The sequence below is a fragment of the Pseudochaenichthys georgianus genome, chromosome 11, assembly GCF_902827115.2.
Source record: "Pseudochaenichthys georgianus chromosome 11, fPseGeo1.2, whole genome shotgun sequence".
In the NCBI taxonomy this organism is placed as follows: Eukaryota; Metazoa; Chordata; class Actinopteri; order Perciformes; family Channichthyidae; genus Pseudochaenichthys; species Pseudochaenichthys georgianus.
The window spans coordinates 17,550,241-17,571,242 of NC_047513.1; the positions used below are offsets into that span (position 1 = coordinate 17,550,241).

The 21,002-nt window shown below is 41.6% G+C and overlaps 1 protein-coding gene across 1 annotated transcript in view; it reads left to right on the forward strand.

Annotated features, from left to right (window-relative positions):
- LOC117455499 (CUB and sushi domain-containing protein 3-like) overlaps positions 1-21,002 on the forward strand; it is a 405,573-nt gene that overhangs the window by 162,097 nt on the left and 222,474 nt on the right. The window contains exon 4 of the mRNA XM_034095008.2: positions 13,419-13,616. Coding sequence (XP_033950899.1) covers positions 13,419-13,616 — 198 coding nt within the window. The remainder of the gene's footprint in view (positions 1-13,418; positions 13,617-21,002) is intronic.

The window sequence follows — 21,002 nt, forward strand, 5'->3', positions numbered from 1 at the left end:
CTGAAGGTTTGTTGATTGTTGAAAGGTATATCCCCTACACCAGGGGTTTTCAAAGTGTGGGAAGCTGAGCCTCCCCTCAGAGAACATAAGAACAGCCACGCCCCCCCCAATTATCATTGCTATTATTATTATTATTATTATTATTATTATTATTATTATTATTGCTATAATGCAGTGGGTGTTCAATTGCATTTCAAAGAGATCCAGTGAGAGAACATGTCATTAAATGCTCTGTTTTCGCTGTCTACCTTTCTGCGCCATTTGAAATTACTCCGGCTGTTTCTCTCTTCTTGTCTCGTCTCTGTGTTTGAATCTATCGTGCTGACTCACTGACTGCACTGATTTGATTGGCTGAGTAGCGTTAAAACATTAAACAACAACTTTTTTAAAACTTTTTTTAAAAAACATTTTTAACATTTTCAACATCTTAGATAAATCCTTATACGCTCCCGGCAACACACTGAACGTCAACTTTGCCTCCTTATTACACTCACCCCTACTTTAGTGGGAACAATGAGTCTGCGTCTTTGCAATGTAGACAGGAATAAACGCAGATCATCTTCTGGCTGCAGCCTTGACCGGTACTTGCTTTTGATCATAGTAGCCAAGTATTATTACTAGTGGTGGGTCCGATATTAGGAATTATGATGTCATCCCGATAAACCCGATAAAAGTATTAATAGCCCCGATAATATACAATATATCTTTTGGGTAAAAAAAAAGAAAAAAATACTGCGGTGTGGGTGGATTGGGATGAGGGGCGCTTGTTTTTCCCTCGGTTCCTCCCTTTTGCCAGTACTGTGGTATTAGTGGTTTAGGAAGAGGGGAGTTTTTCACAAATCCAGCGCTCCCTAACTCATGCTTGCCTGTGACGTAAATGGTGTGCGGCCGTGAAGCCAGGACAGTAAACAAACATGTCGTCGGTAGTATGGGACTATTTCAAAGTTTCAGAGTTAGATAGTTTGCTTGCTATTTGTATTAACAAATGCAATGCAGAAGTTCCACGAGGAGGGAAAAAGGCAACGAGCTATAATACTTCCAACCTGATTAGTCACCTGAAACATCGCCATCGCCATGATGGTGTGTTAAAAGCGTACGAAGACGCCTGCGCTGCTAAACTAGCGGCGAATCCAAAGCCAGCTGCAAAGGCACCGGGGCTTTTACCTATCTACGAGGCTTTTGAAAAAGGCACAAACTTTATTTGGGAAAATAAATATGGTCACTTTGAAGAGTCAAACTGTTCTTGGCTTTGTTTTGTTCATAGTAGTAATGCTCATGTAATTTGCTCACTACTAGTCTTTTTTTACCACCAGGTGTGCAAAAACTACAGGTACATTTAATATATATATTTATTATATTATTATCGGTATCGGTATCGGTCTTGAGAAACAGGAAGTTATCGGTATCGGTATCAGTTTCAAAAAAACAATATCGTGCATCCCTAATTATTACAATTAAAATAAAGGGCGGTGCCGGCCGTCAGCGAACCGAGCCGGCTGTCAACGGCCCGCTGACGACCGGCCCGCTGACGACCGGCCGTTCTGTGATTCTCCAGAACACACAGATGGCCAGTCCGCCCCTGCCATGAAAATCCTAGCTTCAAATAATCGTGGTCATACCTCCTCCGTTTTCTTTCAGACGCTGTCTCCTCTCTCACTTTAGGCAACTTCACAAAAAATTGATCCATGTTGCTGCTCGCATAAAGTTAGCTGAAGCTAACTAGCTAGATTTCACTGTTTCTCGTTATTTTTTTCTCACGCTGCGCCTCCCCTGAAGCTCTCTGGCGCCCCCCCCCGGGGAGGCGCGCCTCACACTTTGAAAATCGCTGCCCTACACAATACATTCATAAGGAAAAACAACAACCTAAAAAACACTACTTTTTTTAGGTATTGCACAGTTGTGGTTCAGATTTTGCTATGCTTTCTGTCAACACTGAGAGCAACTGTGGCTCTGGCTCAGTCCCTTAGGAACCAATTAGACAACCAATATTATTTTGGAAATGTAATTAAAGCGGACACATTGTGCCATCCAGTCGTTGGTTTAACCAAAATGCAGAGTTGTTGTGAAACATTTTCGAACTGGCAAATTTATGTGATCATGTAATCACAAATGAAGTGGATGATTGCTGCAGAAATGTGTAAAGTCCAAAGCCAACTACCCTGAATGCTTTCCCTTCTGTAATTCACAGAGGTGGGATATGGCCATTATCTCTATACAAATACTGCAGAGACATACTCTTGTAAGCTACTTGTGTAAATTAAGCATTTTCATTATTTAGAAGAGTAATACTGTACTTAAAAATACAAGGACCACAGTTATCGGACACATACCTCTTACAGTTTATTTTGAAGAACAATATTAAATCTATTATTTATTTGGCAGTCCCTGGTCTGAAGTATCTTCTTCACATCATGCTCTTGATCAAGATATCCTTTTATTTTGAGAATGAGGAAATGTTGTGCTTCTTACCTAAAGACCATTCTCCTTTAGCTTAATCTGTCGAGGTCAGACTTTGTTGTTCCTATGTTGCATTGCTCTAGTTATAATAACTTTAAAGACTTTATACCAGGACATAAATACAAAAAGAAGTGTTAAATGACTAGTTATGTTGATGGAGTTTCTTCTTTGCTTCGCCACAGGAAGTAGACTCAAGACCCGGAGGAAATTTGTCTGAAATAGGACTATGGTCTTATCCCCCGCTGTTCCTCTTATTGGACGGTGGATAGTGATGGTTGGAGGAACTGTGGGGGCTGTTGTATCTCTTGCATTATTGCGTAGTTCACCGTGTCTCTTGCTGTGTAGTGGTGTAGTGTACACCCCTAACTTCTCTTATCAAGCAGTGCAGTGACTACTTATGCACTCCTCCTTAGTTGGCCCCTTTTTCTTTATCACTCTCTTTAAGCATTTATTAGGCATGCAGTTGTTTAACCCACTTATTTATTGTTGCTTTACAATAGAATGTGAAATAGTATCCTGCATTCCTTCCTTCCTTAGATCCCTTTGTCTTTCTTTTTGCTCACCATGATACCCAATAGTGGGCTTTTCAGTAGCTTTTTATATGTTATGCTGTTAAAGCTTCTGCAGAAAAGGATGTCACAGTTTTCAAATGGTGGATATCTCATCTTGACATTAATCTTTCCATATTAAAACTCACACAAGCGTGTATAATAATTCGATATTATCCCAACAGTGATTGTTGAGCTGTCATAGTTAGATGTTGAGGAAATTGCCTGCATCCTAGTATGAATGACGGTGGCCTGACAGCTCTGCAGCAACTTTCTAACACTGGATGGATAGTTTGAGGAATATAATTTCCACTGTCAATATTACAAATGTAAGTGTGTGTTCTTGTTATGCAATAGAGGCTGAAATATGGCTTTCTTCAAGCTCCACTATATCTGCAATGCAACCTCTTCAACCTCAGTTTAACTTTACTGACTTTTTTCAAAAGAGCACTCCCATTTGCTTTGTTTAACACTGATTCTAGCATGCCTATACTAATAATACAAATATAAAAGTAAATAACATTAATAGCGAATGGATTAGTGAAATGAATGATTGTACTGCATGGTAGGTGCTACAGCTTAATATTTGTTTTTACTGTCTAATCAAATCAAATGTGTATATCGAGAACTTTCCCAACTTGATATGGCTAAACCTGCTAACAATTAAAAATAATTAGACTTGCCATTGACAATGTATCTTACTGTGTTGGGGATGGTACTTGCCCTTCCTTCCATATTGCTTGTGATGGTACCAAAGTAAAACTATTCTAAAAATAAGTTTTCCCTCTCTAAATCACATTCAATTACACGTGACATTTAACTTCAGCAACTCCAGAAGCTTTTAATTCAGTCGGTAATGGTAATCCAACACTCTTAATAGGAAACTGTCAATCATCTTTTTCCAAGCTGTGTTGAAATGCCAATGTCAGGCTGAAAATCCTTAATGTATATTCATAAAAAGACATTGCGAGGGCTAAAATGAAACACATCCGTGTGTCTAATTCTATATAATCCTCTCTCCAAAATGAACCCTATGAACATAAAAGAAAATCTTCCACAGAGATTTATATTAATACTTATAATAATTAAATATGCAACTTTAAGATTACTATAAACAATAAGTAACACCAACAAGTGTTACACGTGTAAAAAAATAGGTTTTGAGTGCAAAATTGTCATTGTGAATAATAACTTTGGAAATATTTTTGATGGCATAATTTCTTCATAGCTCTATAAAAAGAGTTCAGAAGTTGTGTGTGTTGAACAAATAAAACTGACAGGAAACAGAATCAGAAGTTGTAACCTCTATAGAATATATTACCCAGAACACATCTGTTTGTTAAAGACCTCAGAACCCATCCGTCTGATCTGTTGCCATCCTTATAAACCTTGCATCATTTACAGTAAATGTCTTCAACAGAATTCCTGAAAATATGTTTTCAGATAAAGTTAATGGAAATCCATGTACATGTTTTCTTGTAACAGATTCTATGCTTTATGTATTATGCATTTCAGCATCTTTGAAGTTCCGGATACAAACTTGGTTCATCTTTTACAGAAGTTACTGCTGACCGAAGCGTAAAACCCTCACACTTATTGAATCATCCTTCTCAGTCTCAGCCTCTCTTTCCTTGTTCTTTCTTCCTCTCAGTGTCTCTCCTTATGTCTCCTCTGTCCTTTACTCCCCCTCACAATCCTCCAGTCTGTGGTGTCATCTGTCTCACTAAAAACTCTGAAAGCATAGCAAGATTCTTCCTTTTTTTCTATTACTTTGCTCTCGCCTTTTCCCATATTCCACTTCTTTCCTCTCCATCTCGTGCTCCCTTACTCGGACTCGCTGTAATGGCTTATCTACAGTAGGGAGGAATAAAAGCAGCTAAATGGTTGTGTGTGTACGTGAGTATGTGTGTGTGTGTGTGTGTGTGTGTGTGTGTGTGTGTGTGTGTGTGTATGTGTGTACGTGTGTGTGTTAGGGATCGACCGATATGGCTTTTTCAAGGCCGATACCGATGATTAGTAATCAAGGAGACTGATAACCGATATTTGGAACCGATATACATTTGCAGTAAAATCTGAAAATCTTGGTGTCAAAATGTAGAATAACACAAACTCCAACACAACTCAACACAACTTCTTTGAAATGCATTTAAGCATAGCCTATATTATGTTTAATTAACTTTTAAACATCTTACAACTGGTTTCCTCTCTGTGCCCTTTTCTTTAGTGCAGTCATCTGCAATGAGTTAGAGAGAGAGACAAGAAGTGGGGCTGCAGGCTGACATGCTTAACTAACAATAATGCTTAATTTATTATATCTGTCTATCTAGCATACAATCCCAATAAGCTGCTAGCAACTGCAAAACACTAGTGCTAGCTAATGTTTTGCAAACTATTAAAAGTGAGGCTATTACAGTAGACCTAACGTTAGTCTAGTAGCCTCACTTCTAATATTTTGCTAAACATTTGCTAGATATATGTTGGCTAGCTAATGAGCTTCACATATCAACCTGAAAAACTGCGAGGCTCCACTCGCAGCCCCTCCCCCCCCCTCCGCACCACAGTTACTCCGCTGCGAGACACTGCACGCACCCCCAACTCTGACTGACTTCCCGCGTCCCTGTGTAACTGGGAAATTGATAGAATTGGATCATAAGATCGTGGTGTTTTTGCAACTTCAGCATAGGGGATAGGGATGTTTATTGTACTTCGGTTTAACACATGTATGGCTCTGCCGCTCAGCGCTGCTCCTTGCTTCAGTCTGTAGAGCAGGGGTGGGGAACCTCCGGCCCCCGGGCCGTATACGGCCCGCGAGACCATTTGGTGTGGCCCTCGAGGTAATTTATAAACACACGCAAAAAAGAAAAAAAAATTAAAGAAATCTAGACCGCAAAATAATTAAACAAGTGAGTGCCTGTTTTTCCTGGACAAGGTCATGGTCCTTGAACACAACACAAGCCTAACGTGTCATCACGTGGTATATGTCTCCTCTGACAGGGGTGTAGTTCTGACGGAGAGCACCAGAACGCCACTCCGCTCCGGCACTTCCAAAAATTGCAGTACCAGTAGTGTAGGAGCCGTACACATGCTGCAGTTTTTGCGTGGCTGTGTCTTAGTTGTAAGCCCAGTGGCGATCTGTCATACTGATCATACAGTCAATAACTTTGTTGTTATTAGCATCTGGTTAGCTAGCTATGCTAACGAATATAAGAAGCTTTTTCTACAACCAGTGAGGTAAAGGCACATCTTTATATGATCATTATAGTTATACAAAAATAAGAGAATAAAGTAAACAGGTATAAAATACTATATGACAGTAAAAAAAAGTTGTTATTAATAAACAAGAATACAGTTTGAAAGGGGAGTGATTTGTAAAATATCCATAAAGAAAAAGAAAATCTGCTTCCAGTTCTGTTTCATATGGGTGTTGAGAGATGTATCCATAGATCTACTAATGTTGCTCTCAAAGTGCACCAGATTGATGCTTTTAACTTCAACATTTAAAAAAAATCTTCCCGGGGGAGCATGCCCCCCGAACCTACCTAGAGGAGGTTAGGTCCCCCCACTTAAATCATGTTCACATGGATAGGAGTCTAAATACATTTGCACACATCTTGTGTCCATATCTTTCTGTTTGGGTGGTCATGCCACAACTCTGCACGTGTGCATGCGTGAGTCATGGCAAGATATCTGGATTAAGAGGTTGCTTTTTCTTTGCACAGCATGAAAGAAAGGTGAAATGAGTGGGCTGTGATTTTAGTATTTTTAAGCAGAGGTCAATAATTTGTATGGCCCTCGGAGGATGTTGAAAACATTGAAATGGCCCTTGAGAGGAAAAAGGTTCCCCACCCCTGCTGTAGAGGCTTCTCAATACTCAAATGTCCCCTCCTCGACTCCTCGGTCCTCCGGTAGTGACCCGGAAATGAATTTCAGCGCGCCATTTTGAAGGACATCTCATTTCTCTAAAATGCACACCGAGGACCGAGCATCGAGAGTCGAGGAGGCTCTCTGGAGGAGCTATAACCGAGGATACACTGATGGTTCCACCACGCCTCCTCCGCGGATGCATTTCCGGGAACGGTGGAGGCGTGAAGCACGGCCGGAGTTATCTCAGTCAATGACAGCTCTGCATGCATCCTCTGGATATTATTTTAGAAACTGCTTTCATCGTGTCGCGATGTTTACAGTGAGAACAGCTGTGAGGTCCGTGCAGAAAGCAGAGCAGTGTACACTATATATCACTCAGTATAACAGGCCTACTCTCTTTATTTGCTTTAGTTTAGTAGATATCTACAAACAAAGAGTCGATATTTTTCTAAGACCATTTAGTGCTTCACATAATAAAATACACAACAGCTGTAGCCTGATTATGCTTTAGGAGCTGTAGGTGTGTGTGGTACAGTGTGTAGGTGTGTGTTGTAGAGTGCGTAGATGCGGCGGACAGACGGGTCTCAGTTGGTTTGGTGTCCTCTGATTACTTTTAATACTTGTAAATACAACTTTTGGCCCGTAATTTCAATTCCCCATTTCAGCGACCAGAGAGAGGGGGGGGGGTACCCAGTCTCTGATTGTGTTACGTTATTATGAGAGTGCTCTCATACTTTAAATTGTATATATTTGTGTGTCCGCATCTGTAGCCTGTTATTGTCTCATTATACCGCACTCTCAATGAATTCAAAGTAAATATGCGGGGGAACAATGTTCAGCTGATCTAACAGAGATTATAAAATACAGCGCTATGACAAAATACTCGACAGCTGATGCAGCTGTTGCCACGTAATAATGAACGGACGTCGCTTTAATATGACCGCTCAGAGGAGAGGAGTTCTCATTTCATTAAACGTCTGCTGCTTCCCCTCCTCTCTCCTCGGTTCCCCTCCTCGGTCCTCCACTCGCATCTCCTGTGGGCGGGACTAAATCTCGAGGAGGGGAAATTTAAGAATTGAGAAGCCTCTTGTGTCTGCGTTCTTTCGCACCTGCCTGTAATCTGAGAAGGTCTCGCCTCTCTGGCTGGCTCCCGCCCGGAAAATCTTCAGTAATAGCCTATCAGATAGCGCTGTGGGCGGGACATTGCTCGTGTACACAGAGTGGTGGCTGCAGCCAGAGAAACGGCCGCATCAGAGCCAAAGTTTTATCGGCAATTTGATAAAAAAAAGTGTGTGTTGGGTTGAAAATAGCTGCTGTATGCTTGAGTCTGCTCTGCATACAGGCCTTTGTCTCTCCCAATGTGTTTCTGTGTGTGTGAGTGTGTGCAAGCGTGTGTGTGTGTGTGTGTGTGTGTGTGTGTGTGTGTGTGTGTGTGTGTGTGTGTGTGTGTGACAAATTGCAGATAGTTCTACAGATGGCCCATAAAAGCAGCATCTTGTAATGAAGCAACTGAGACTGAAATCATGGTTATGGTAAACTTGGGAGAGACAGGGATAGGGAAAGAGAGGCAGAGATGGATAGATAAATAAAGGGAGAGTGAGTAAAGAGGAGGAAGAAGTGAAGGTAAGAGAGAATAAATAAGAGGGCAGCCGGTAATAAACCATGAAACGAAGTGTGGTGTAGCCACTGGCTACTGAATAAACTAGTGTAATGAAACTATGTGATGTTCACAATAAACTAGGGTGAGACAGCGAGGAAGAAAGAAGGGATTGACAGAAGGGGTGATGTAGAGGTTTGGAGGGAACATGAGGGAGAGGCGAGGAGCTGGCATGTCAAAGTTAGTAGTGGAGGAGCTAAAGGGGAAGAGATTGGGTGAAGCGATGATAGGGGACATTGAGGGAAGACGGAGTGCAACAAAAACACGGGATATGGGAGAGAGAAAATGTGCTAAAGACACAGAGACATAATAAAGGCAAACAAAGAGTGATTATGAAGGAGAGAAAAATATTTGGAAAATCTTTGATCTTTGACAACAATGCAGAATGAAAATGTTGATGAATTCAGGCACCAATTAAGAAGCGAGTGGCTCAGATAGTGTTTGTGTGTCTAGCTGGGTGTGTGTGTGTGTGTGTGTGTGTGTGTGTGGGGGGGGGGGGGGGATAATACCCTGGACCACCAACAGACCAGCACTGATTGTGCACATATGTGTTTCTCTGGGTGAGTGTGTTCCGAGAGTAAATGTGTTTTCACGACACCCACCACCAAACATCCTGACACTGAGTGGGCCACACTAACTGGCTAAATCAATAGGCCAACAGGTCGCAACCAAGCGGCAAACTCTGGGGAACAGCCGGGAAGCCAATACGGAAGTGCCACACACTGCAGTTCATACATGGGCCGCTAGGGACTGGCTGCAGAAAGGAGCAATTTCCATAGACCCCCATGTTAAAATGCCCAACTTTACAGCAGAAAAAAACATGTTTCTACCCCTGGATGCAATAAATATTATTATCGATATAGTTAGATTCCACCTTCATGATTATGGATCTGTGAGTGAATTGTTTTCTAACACGACCCTTTTATTTATATTAGGTCTTAAAGTTTTTGCATACTTTAGGGCGTGGTCACGTTGATGGACACGTACATGCCTCACTGTCAGCTAACAGCAACTTGTCCACTCTGCTAGGCTACAACCATAGAGGCTACAACGTTAGTTAGTCATAGTACTGTACTTGACCCTTTAGCTTTAGCCGTGTTCGTGGTGATTGTGCCTTTTAGGGAATATTGTTACAAATACCAGACAATTAAAATGTTGTGCTGTGCGCTTGAATGTACTAACAGAACTTCCAAGAAGTCTAAAATGATAATATTATACATGTTAACCCCGTTCTCAGGTGTTTGTGTGCTTGGTAGCTTAGCTTGTTACTTATTAGCCAGCTAAGGACGTAACCCTTTATGCATACGTATTAGGGGTGTAACGGTATCCGTATTCGTCCCGTACCGTCACGGTTCGGACGTCACGGTTCGGCACATGCAGTCACACGGCGAATACGCCTTTTTTTTTACGAGTGGGAAAAAAGTAATTCAGGGCAGTATCCACTACACTATATATAATCCAGGGGGCGGTATTGCGCCTAAAAGCTGTTTGCCAGCCGCCCTTAAACAACAAATGAAGAACAAGAAGAAACACAACAACAAAACGAACAAAATACAAGAAGAAGAAAAGTTAGTATGGTGAGTTCAGATAACACACAGGAGCTAGAACCCACCTGCTTCTTTTAAATCAGCTGTTTGGGAACATTTTGGGTTCCCTGTGGACTACAATAACGATGAGGTGTGGTGGATCGGACGAGGACGGTGTGTCGGCGTTGTTCTACAGCGGTGCGGTATGCTAATGAGAACACGCCAAACATGCTAAATCATATCAGAAGGCATCACCCAGATTTGCCAATCACCGGAGCCCGGCAAAAGACAACAGCTGTTCAACAGCTGATCCCCGCTGTTTTTAAGAAGCCAATAGACATGAGAGCCGAGAGACCAAAAATAAATAACGGAAGCTTTTGGCATATGTTTTTCAACGACTTTGCGCTCTTGAAACACTTTCTTATTATTTATGATGTAATATTTTCAAGACATCCTTTTTAGTTTTACAGCTTGATGAAACCTTTTTGTTTGACATCAGCCATTATAGATAATATGGCCATCTGAGTGTACTGTGTACTGTGTATGGTTTGTTTTTAACTGTTTAATACAGTTAATTATTCAAAATGTCAGAGTTCTTTATTTTTAAAACTTGCATTACTGTTCAAACATAAATAACAACAAACCTGGAATTATGCATTTGGGACTTTTTTTTGCTTTTTTGTTGTTGTACCGAACCGTACCGAACCGTGACCTCCAAACCGAGGTACGAACCGAACCGTGACTTCTGTGAACCGTTACACCCCTAATACATATACATTGTTAGTTTATGATTCAGCCTTGGGTAAGACTTTTATAGTCTATGGCTATGACGCCCATAATGCTAAACGGGAGAACATGTTAATAGGGGACCCAATTATCCCAGTGGTGGCCGCCGGAGCTAACGGAGCCGCAGGGGGCTATCTCCAGCCGGCGTCCCGGAGCTAGCCCACTGCGGCTCCGTTAGGTCCGGGCGGTGGAGTCCGTCTTTTCTCAACGTGTGAATGACAAGCATTAAGAATAACAAAATATAGCTAATTATCTTGCAGATTGTCTTGGTATGCATGTATTTCATGTTAGCTTAGCTTCTTAGCCTGAGCTAGCTCTGTTTACTTCGAGTTCGGAGGCAGCAGGTCCCGCCTCTTTGCCCTTATTTGGAGCAAGCGGGATTAGACTCTGACGTCACAGTCGAGCCGTTAGTGGCCGACTCCACCTACTAAGGGCTTCACGGCAACTCTGCAGAATCCTATGGGTGACGTCACGGACACTACGTCCATTTATATATACAGTCTATGGTCGCAACACTAGGCACACCTGACATCCAATCACAATACAGCACAGGCGGTCACCACAGTGATGGATGACCCTGAGTATGTGTGTGTGTGTGTGTGTGTGTGTGTGTGTGTGTGTGTGTTTGTATGTGTGCTAGTGTCCAAATGTGTCTTGTCAGTGTGCTTTTCTCTGTAACTGTGTGGCTGTGTGGAGATAAGCAGAATGGCAGTCGCAGGGAGGTCCATTAGGGTCTTTAGCAAACCGATTGTCCTCTCTCGTTTATGTTGTCCATGCTCTGGAAGCACTGGGATTGAATATAACATTTGGTTTACCTATGTTGCAAATGTATTATATTTTCAATTTACACACGGCATCTATTGCACGTCTGTCCGTCCTGGGAGAGGGATCCCTCCTCTGTTGCTCTCCCTGAGGTTTCTCCCATTTTTCCCTTTAAACTGTGGGTTTTCTCTGGAAGTTTTTCCTTGTACGATGTGAGGGTCTAAGGACAGAGGGTGTCGTATTGTCATACTGATATTCTGTACAAACTGTGTGAAGACCACTGAGACAAATGTAACATTTGTGATATTGGGTTCTATAAATAAACATTGATTGATTGAATAACCCCCTTAAAAAAGCCTTAAAAAGAAACTTCATATATCAACTAATTACAGTCGCATGCTTGGGTGTTTTTTGTTTCCTGTAATGGATACTTATTTAGAGGCAAAGTTATTCCTGTTGTTATTTTTGTCCTAGTTATAGCTATTTTTAAATGATCCACAAGCTTTGGTCTGGTGGACCCCATCACATTTCAGATGGAAGCTAATAATAAAAAGGTAGCGAGTTTCAATTAAAATAAACTAAAAGGACTGTTTGTGTGTGACCAATGACAAAATGTGAAATGTGCACATAATCCTCCGAGTAATCCCCAGCACTGTGGCTGCAGAGGAGGTATGGAGATTGAGAGGGTGGAGCGATGGAAGAGGGTGTAATTGAAAAGGCATGGCAATAAAGTCATTGTATAAATGAATCAAATAGCCAACTAAGAATCACTCAATCGTTTCATTTGCTGACATCAAATCTTCCTATCCCACTTTGTGAATAATAATTACAATTTCTTGCCGTTTGGGCATGGAAAAGATTCCCTAGCAGCTTGACTCAAGCTTTTTATTTTTAAATGATTGTGCATATGTTTGAGGAGTTAAGGTTTTCAGATTTTCTTGTGACATTTTAAGAAAAAGAGCAGCAATCTCCCCCTCTCATTTGGGACCATCATCTTTCTCACTACCACTATGAATTCATCTTCTTTCTCATTTTAACTTTTTCCATTCCTCCCTCTCTCCCTCCTTCTGTCTGTCGAGTAGTTTTATAGTTCTATCTATCATGATGGGCGTCCTCTGCCTCCCCCTGTCTCTCGTTTTTTCTGTCCAACTCCCCCTCTTCCTGTCTCTCCGCTCTTGCATCTAGCTAACCCTTAACCAATCTGTCTGTTCCCCTCTCCCCTCCCTAACCCCCTATCTGTCTGAACAGTTTCATAGTTGTATCAATCAAGTTCAAACAATAAGACCATAGTTGGTCCCTGTTCTCCCATCTACTTCCTGGTTTATGGCTTGTAATACCCCCTCTCTCCCTCTCCCTCTCTGTCTCCCTCCCTTCTGTGTGTGTGTTTGTTTGTGCTTTTGTGTGTGTTTGCATGTGCCGATGTTTATTTGCTCACTGCATATGTCTTGGGCACAGAACTGTAAATGTATCTTTAGGGAATGATGGGATTAACTATGGAACTATATCATATCGTGTTTCTCCATTTTTCTGGGACTGGCTTTAGTTTATTTTGACTGATAGTGCAGTTACATTTCATTTTCCAACTGTTGTGCAAGGCAATGTCTTATACAGAGCTATACTGTAGGCCTAGGCAGGTATTTAAACTGCGACATCACAATGCGAGTGTCTGGGAAACTGTGTTTTTAATGGTGGAAGTACTGTGTGGACTGTTTGCTCCAGAGCAGCCTTTGGATTGGATGCATCATTGGGCTGTGGTTGAGTGATGGTCGATTTGATTTTAACGCAAATCTCTTTCTCATGTTCTCTCTTCTTCTGCAGAACTCCACAGTACATCCTGTGGAAACCCGGGGGTCCCGCCCAAAGCACTGCTGAGTGGTGCCGGGCGTTTTTCTGTGGGCGACAGTGTTCAATACAGCTGTGTGCCTGGCTACGTGTTAGACGGCCATGCCACGCTCACCTGTATCACCAATGCTGGGAACATCGCCGTGTGGGACTTCCCTGCTCCGATCTGTCGAGGTATGGACCACTAAACCTCTGTGTGTACGTTCATGACTCTATATATGAAGAGTTTTCCTCTCAAGTTAAATATTATTAAATTAAAACAATAGTCACAAACATACATCAGAATCGGCTGCTAGATGCTGGTTATTTTTTAAAGAACACTTGACAATATTATATTAATTATGATTTAGAATATATATGGCTTTGGAAGAAAACCCTTCATATAATGAACATTTACTGTATATGTGTGCCTGTGAGAGACATACACACGTTGCATGCATCTGTGTGAATGTGTTTGAAAGTGAGCCAGGCAGGCAATCCAGGGATCCTTGTCTGTTGTGTGTGTGCAGATAGTGTGCGTGTGTGTCTTCCTCGCCATGCCTACTTTATAATCAAAGATCTGTGGCTAGATATGCACAGTATGATATTCTCTATTTTTACATTTCCGGGTAGGTGGACAGTAAATGATCTGTGTGCACAGTGTATGTTGTGACACTATGTTAATTAGTATTGACTTTATGCTGTCATTCCAACTTTGCTGAAAGTCTGCCAACTGTTTTGTTTGCTTTAACAGTCTTGCACTGTTCTTTGTAAAAATTAAATTACTTTGAATTACCAAGTACAATAACAACAGTAGGAACAGCATATCATACAATTCATTATATATAAATATGATCTTATTGAATAGATGAACTTGTCATAGTCTTAATGTAAACTTTGTATATAAGTATTTATTACATATTATACATTTGTATATATTATCACACACATCTGTATGTTTCTGTAAAGGTTGGCATGCAGTGTAAAAGTCCATTAAAGTTGATCGGTCCAGACACTGGTTGTCTGACCAGATGCATTTTGTGTAATATATAAATCCATCTGCAATGCAAGTTAAATGAAAATATGATTTCAATGTAACAGTGTCTGATTTTATCTAGATGAGTGAGTAGCAAGTAAGTAATGGTCATATGTATTTTACTGCCTAACTAGTTGATTGTTATGGATCACAATTAATTCAATGTCAGCCTAAGACGGTTGTGTTTATTCACATGGGAGGTGCTTTAACATTTTTAAAACATCCATTACAAACCCACATGGTAGCTAATGGAGATGATTGGTTTGGAGTTTGATGTTTAAGGTGCCATGACAGAGTTGACATTAGTTCCACAGCCTTAATGCCACATGTACCATGCAGAGTTCCCGTTAGAATAATTTTTCGCAGGGCTGCCAACATTCGAGCATTGAGCGTGAGAGTCACGCAATTAACCCATATCTCACACACTCACGCCACACTTGCCTTTCCTCACGCTAAGTTTTCATCCAAAATAAATGTATATAAATAATATAAAAATAAAGTGAAGGAACAGCAAACCGAGCGGTCTACGAAATGAGACGGTCTTCTGGCTTAGTTCAGTAAAGTTGGAACGATTTCATTTCATTTCATTTCAAACCTTTATTTATACAGATAAAATCCCATTGAGATCATTGATCTCTTTTCCAAGGGAGACCTGTTCAAGTAGTTCCACATGAAACATAAAAGCATAAACAGAACAACAAAAGGACATCATCCAGCATCATTTACATAATTATCCACATAAACAGGTACCAATAGCTTCTGATTGACTAGCATCCAACCGAGCTTTAAAAACATTTAGTGGCACCAGATTGTTCAGTTTCCATTTAATTTGCAGACTATTCCAAGACAGAGGAGCTGCGCATCTAAAAGCTGTCTTCCCTAAGACAGTCCTAGCAGTTGGCACATTTAATAAAACCACAGCATTCGATCTCAGGCAGTAGCCACTTACAATTTTCCGTGAGATCAGGGAGCAGATATAAGATGTAAGTTTCCCTAGCATGGCTTTGTATATAAAAATGTACCAGTGACTGAGCCTCCGTACAGTTAGTGAAAGCAAACCAGCCCTTGCATACAGGGTACAGTGATGGGTTAATGCTTTACAGTTTGTCACAAATCTCAGTGCACTGTGATACGCAGCATCTAACTTGACCAGGCAATTGGCAGGTGCATTCATATAGACCAGATCCCCATAGTCCAGCACAGGTAAAAAGGTCACAGTGACTAGCCTTTTCCTGGCCTCAAGCGAGAAACAGGACTTGTTTCTGAAAAAGAACCCTAGCCTAACCCTCAGTTTTTTTAGCAGGTTATTGACATGAAGTTTAAAAGAGAGACAATCATCAAGCCAGATACCAAGGTATTTGTAACAGGCAACAACTTCAAGTTTTGTTTCTTGCGTAGTTACAATATCTAAAACAGGCTCTGGTGTCTTTTTTGCTTTTGAAAAGAGCATTACCTTGGTTTTCTCAACATTTAAAAGAAGCTTTAATTCAGAGAACTGAGTCTGAATAGTGTTAAAAACAGCCTGTAATTTAACAACAGCCTCCTTAACGGTGGGACCTGCACAATACATCACAGTATCATCCGCATACAAATGTAAAGTAGCTTCATCCACATTATCACCTACGCTGTTAATATATATGGAGAATAAAATTGGTCCTAAAACAGAACCTTGTGGTACACCATTAGAAATGTTTAACCACTCAGAAGACAGTCCATCAAAATGAACACATTGGGACCTTTCAGAGAGGTAGTTCACAAACCACCCCACTGCAAGGCTGGATAGGCCAATACTGAGTAGCCTCTGCTTTAAGATGCGATGATCAACGGTGTCAAACGCTTTGGAAAGGTCAATAAACAGAGCTGCACAACTCTGCTTATTATCTAAAATACTAGTAATGTCATTCACCACTTTCATTGTGGCAGTGATGGTGCTGTGTTTCTTTCTGAAGCCTGACTGATGTTTAGACAGGATGTCATTTGTACATAAAAACTCCTTTACCTGTTCACTCACTAGGCGTTCAAGAACCTTAGCCAGAACTGACAATTTAGAGATTGGCCTATAGTTATTTAAAATAGTTGCCTCCCCTCCTTTCAGTAAAGGCAAGACATAAGCAGACTTCCATACTTTTGGAATTGTATTTGTGCTGAGGGAGAGGTTAAAAAGAGAAGTGAGAGGTGGAGCAATAAAATCTGCAGCTATCTTTAAAAAGAAAGGTTCTAAGTTGTCCGGGCCAGCCGGTTTCCTAGGATCTAGCTTAGATAAGGCTTCATGAACAACATCAACAGTAAAAGGGGTAAAACTGAAAGGGTTTTCCAGACCACGTTGTTCAGAGTCACAGACTGTGGTGTTTACAGAAGCAGAGTTAGTGACAGAATCAAATAGAGAACCACAGGACACAAAATGCTCATTAAAGCAATTTAGCATAGTGGCCCTGTCCGATATAGAGCCAGATGCTGTGGTAAGGCACGGAGGTAGCTCATTACGGATCTCACCGGTTGATATCGATTTTATTGCTTTCCAAAATGTCCTAGGATTATTTAGGTTTTCTGTGGTAACTGACAAATAGTACTTCGACTTTGCACTTTTGACATTTGAAGTGAAGCTATTCCTTAGCTGCCTAAAACGCAGCCATTGTATCTCTGAGCCTGATTTCCTAGCCTTTGCCCAGGCCTTGTTTCTCTCATGAAGGAGACTAGACAGCTCAGCAGAAAACCAAGGATTGTCTCGTCCCTTCACTCTAAATTTACGCAGGGGTGCATGTCTATCAATGATCTCCATAAAACCAAGATAAAAATAAGACCATGCGGTTTCAACATCAGCACACAGATCGATTTTACCCCAATCAAAATCAAACAGATCATGCACAAAACCCTGCTCCACAAAATGTTTTATGTCTCTCTTGATCATAATGCGAGGTTTAACCTTTTAGACCTTAGTGTCCCTAATTGTGGCTACAACACAGTGATCGCTCAGATCATTTGCAAATACTCCCACAGAAGAATATTTATGGGGAACATTAGTTAAAATGAGATCAATTAGGGAGGATTTATTAGGGGACTTAATATTTGGGCGAGTAGGACTGTCCACAATCTGAGTAACATTTAAAGAGATACAAAGGTTTTTAAAATCCTCTGACACTGCAGTTAACCAGTCCCAGTTAAAATCTCCAAGTAGCACTATTTCCTTGTAGTCTAGTTGTGATAAAAGATTTGCTAGTGAAGACAAGGAGTCTTTGACAGCTGAGGGGGGTCTGTAGCAGCCCACCACCATGACCTGTTGACCCTTTGCCACTTCTATATTTAAGGCTAAAAATTCAAATTGCTTACTGATCGATTTGGAAATTAATGTGGTTACACTGAACTTATTCTTAACATAAATTGCAACGCCACCATCTTTATTAGGCCGGTCGGTACGATACACATTAAAACCATTTAAGGCAATGTCAGAGGCCAAAATAGATTTATTTAACGCGAAGCCGCTCCGGTCTCTCCGTTACCCCCTAAACGCACCAGGAGCGTCTGCGACGCGTTACGTTGCGGCTGCGCCACGCTGCGACCTCCTCCTGCGACCTAACACACCAGGCGCGTTTCAAAACGTTGCGGAAGCGGAGCGTCGTGTGTGCAGCCTCGCAGTTCTTAATTAACTTTAAAACATTAATATGTAGTTGTTACCTTCCACTCCACAAACTGCAGCAACTAAAAACCAGACCTTGTCCTTTCTGATGTTGTCCTTGTAAAAAGCATTGGTTACATCGTATACAATGGTGTGTTTCTCCACTTCCATTATGAACTCCTCGTCGTCCATTGTGCGTATCGTAGTGGAGGTGTTGTGATGAAGGAGGGGGGTCTGCTAAATTAGTATATACGCGGGATGGGCCTGGCCCGGATGCTCACCTTTCCACTTCCTGCGAGGGGGGGGCTGCCTGCCTGACCTTACCTTACGGCTGCGCCGCGGCAAAAATAGGATTCATCCTAATTTTAGAGAAGCGTTGCGCCGAGCCGCTTCTGGGACGCGTCTGAGCCGTAACGCGGCGCGTGTGGTGGAACAGCACCCATTGACTAGAGTGGCCGCGATCCTTACGACCGCCGCGGCACGGCCGTAACGCGGCGCAGCCGCTCCTGGTGCGTTTAGGGGGTTACGCCCCCCGGGGTAAAATCTCGCCAGGACAGCAGCACACGACAAGTGGAAGCAGGTCCCCGCCACAGCACAACTGGGCAGGTGGAAAAAGGGGGCCCAAACAACAACGTGCAGCCACTCCGTCTCTCCGCGACTTCCCGGGAAAAACCTCCCCACAACAGCACAGGTGCACAGGTAAACCTCCTATCCACGCTGACGGAAGAGAGGCAGCCCTGCCCCTCACTTTCCACGCTCCGTGAGGTGGATGAGAAAATGTGCTCCGCTCGCGAAAATGCGCTCCGCTCGCGAAAATGCGCTCTGCTCGCGAAAATGCGCTCCGCTCGCTCCGCTCGCTCTGATCGACGAGTGTAGAGTGACGTGAGTGAGTTTCAAAACCAAGCCTGTCGCGATATTGGGAGATTCTGATTTCACGGATCAATAACTCATGAACAAAACGTTATTCAGACACAAATGACGTCTCCTAAGTACCGTGGTAAGGTTGACAACGAACTACAATCACATTTTGATCGAAAAAAGTCAATACGCGCCGGCCTCCGAGCTGGACACATTACATTGGTCTCTATCCGCAGCCGGAGAAGAAACGAGTGCTCAGGGACCGTCTGCAAAGTGCAACTCCGAAAAAAGAGAATACAATAATATTCAATCACTATTATACAGCTTATTACTACCAAACTCACTACACACATCAATAGTCTCCTGTGTGTCATACTACAGCAAGGAGTTTGGAAGAATATGCTTTTGAATAATTTTGGGGAATATTTATAATGTAAAATCTTCAATAAATATGGCATCATCTTAAATAACTTTACTATTATACAGTATATTTCTACCAAACTCACTATTTGCATTGTTGTTGTTAGCATCTGGTTAGCTTAACGGATATTAAAAGCTGTTTCTAAAACAAGGAAAGGGAGACCTCTGTCCTGCCAGACTGAGAGATAACTACAGCTCAGTGAGCTAAGGGACTCTCTCAACGTCTAAAACGTTTTGGTCACCATTTATGAGAATAAATGAAAAATAGTTATGAAATACTATATGACAGTAAAACAAGGATACAGTTTAAAAGGCGAGTGATTTGTAAAATATCCATTAAGGCGAGACACGGCAGGCAAAAACATCGTTTTTCAAGTACTGGCCAATTTTGAGATTCTGTGCTATTTTGATTCCATAACATGTTTTCTTTCAGGCTTTTGGAAGGAAAACGTACAAAATACACATTTAAGTGTTTATTTTACTATAGTTTGTCTATTTGCGTCTGTAGATTTCTCCTAAATTCACCAAACGTTAGCATTCTAACGTAACATAAAGTACCGCGACCGCTGTGTGCACCATGTCAATAGAGATATCGTTGGAAAGCTGTGTCTCTCCTGCACAATCTCATTGGATCCAAATATGGTCATTTCCTTTGTATCAGCAACCAATCGTGAAAGCACAAAGGGGTCTTAAACCAAGAAACAAAATCTCATTGGCTGGTGTCAATTTCTGACAACGTGATTCGTTCAGATGCGTCACGTGGTGTGCTAAAACACTTCCTGGTTAGCTTTCCGCGAGAAATTGAAATCTCAAAATGGCAAAAGAACGGCAAAAAAAAACGTTCACAGAGAAGACGACAACAATTGTCACTTGCACAAAGCAAGGTTATACAAAAAACAAATGACCCCGAACATGAAATACCTTCACGGAGTGCGTCGATGCGCAAGCTATCATCCAAAGAACAGGAGGGTTTAGCTAGCGCCTCACTGCAATTAAAGGAATGGTATGCTCATGACACTCATTTTTTAAAAATTATCATCCGATAAAACAGACCAGTCTCTGCCAGTCTCTCTCTCTTTTTTTTTTTTTAATCCGATGACATTATCAGTGATTTTAAACTGATTATATACCGAAATAACATCAACACTGTGGGCGCCGCCATTTCCCGGACGTGACGTAATCCATGTGTTTGGTTTTCGAAGACACGTTTATCTCCATGTTATTTACTGTAGTTTCTCTATTCAAATATGCCTCACTGTATCGCGAAATATTGCCACAATTCGGATAGGAACAATCCACGGAATGCTCGGTTCCATCTGTTGCCAAAAGGTAGTGACCGGAGAGATTTGCCGGTCTTCAGCATATTTTACCGGTCATAGTCCGGTAATTACCGGCTAACGGGAACTCTGGTACCATGTACAATACCCTTATACTGACTGTACTCTTGAAGCGTTAGACAATGCTAGGGGAACAAATAACCTTATGTTACACCTATTTTACTTTATTTGGCCCCGGCTGCTTTGTTGCAGTTAATCTAAATTACCATCACCTACATGCACATGTTGAGAAAAAAAATACAATGAACAAGAGCATATACCATAGATACAAGTATACCTTTAGTTTGCTTTGGGAGAACATGTAGGCCTGCTTTCAA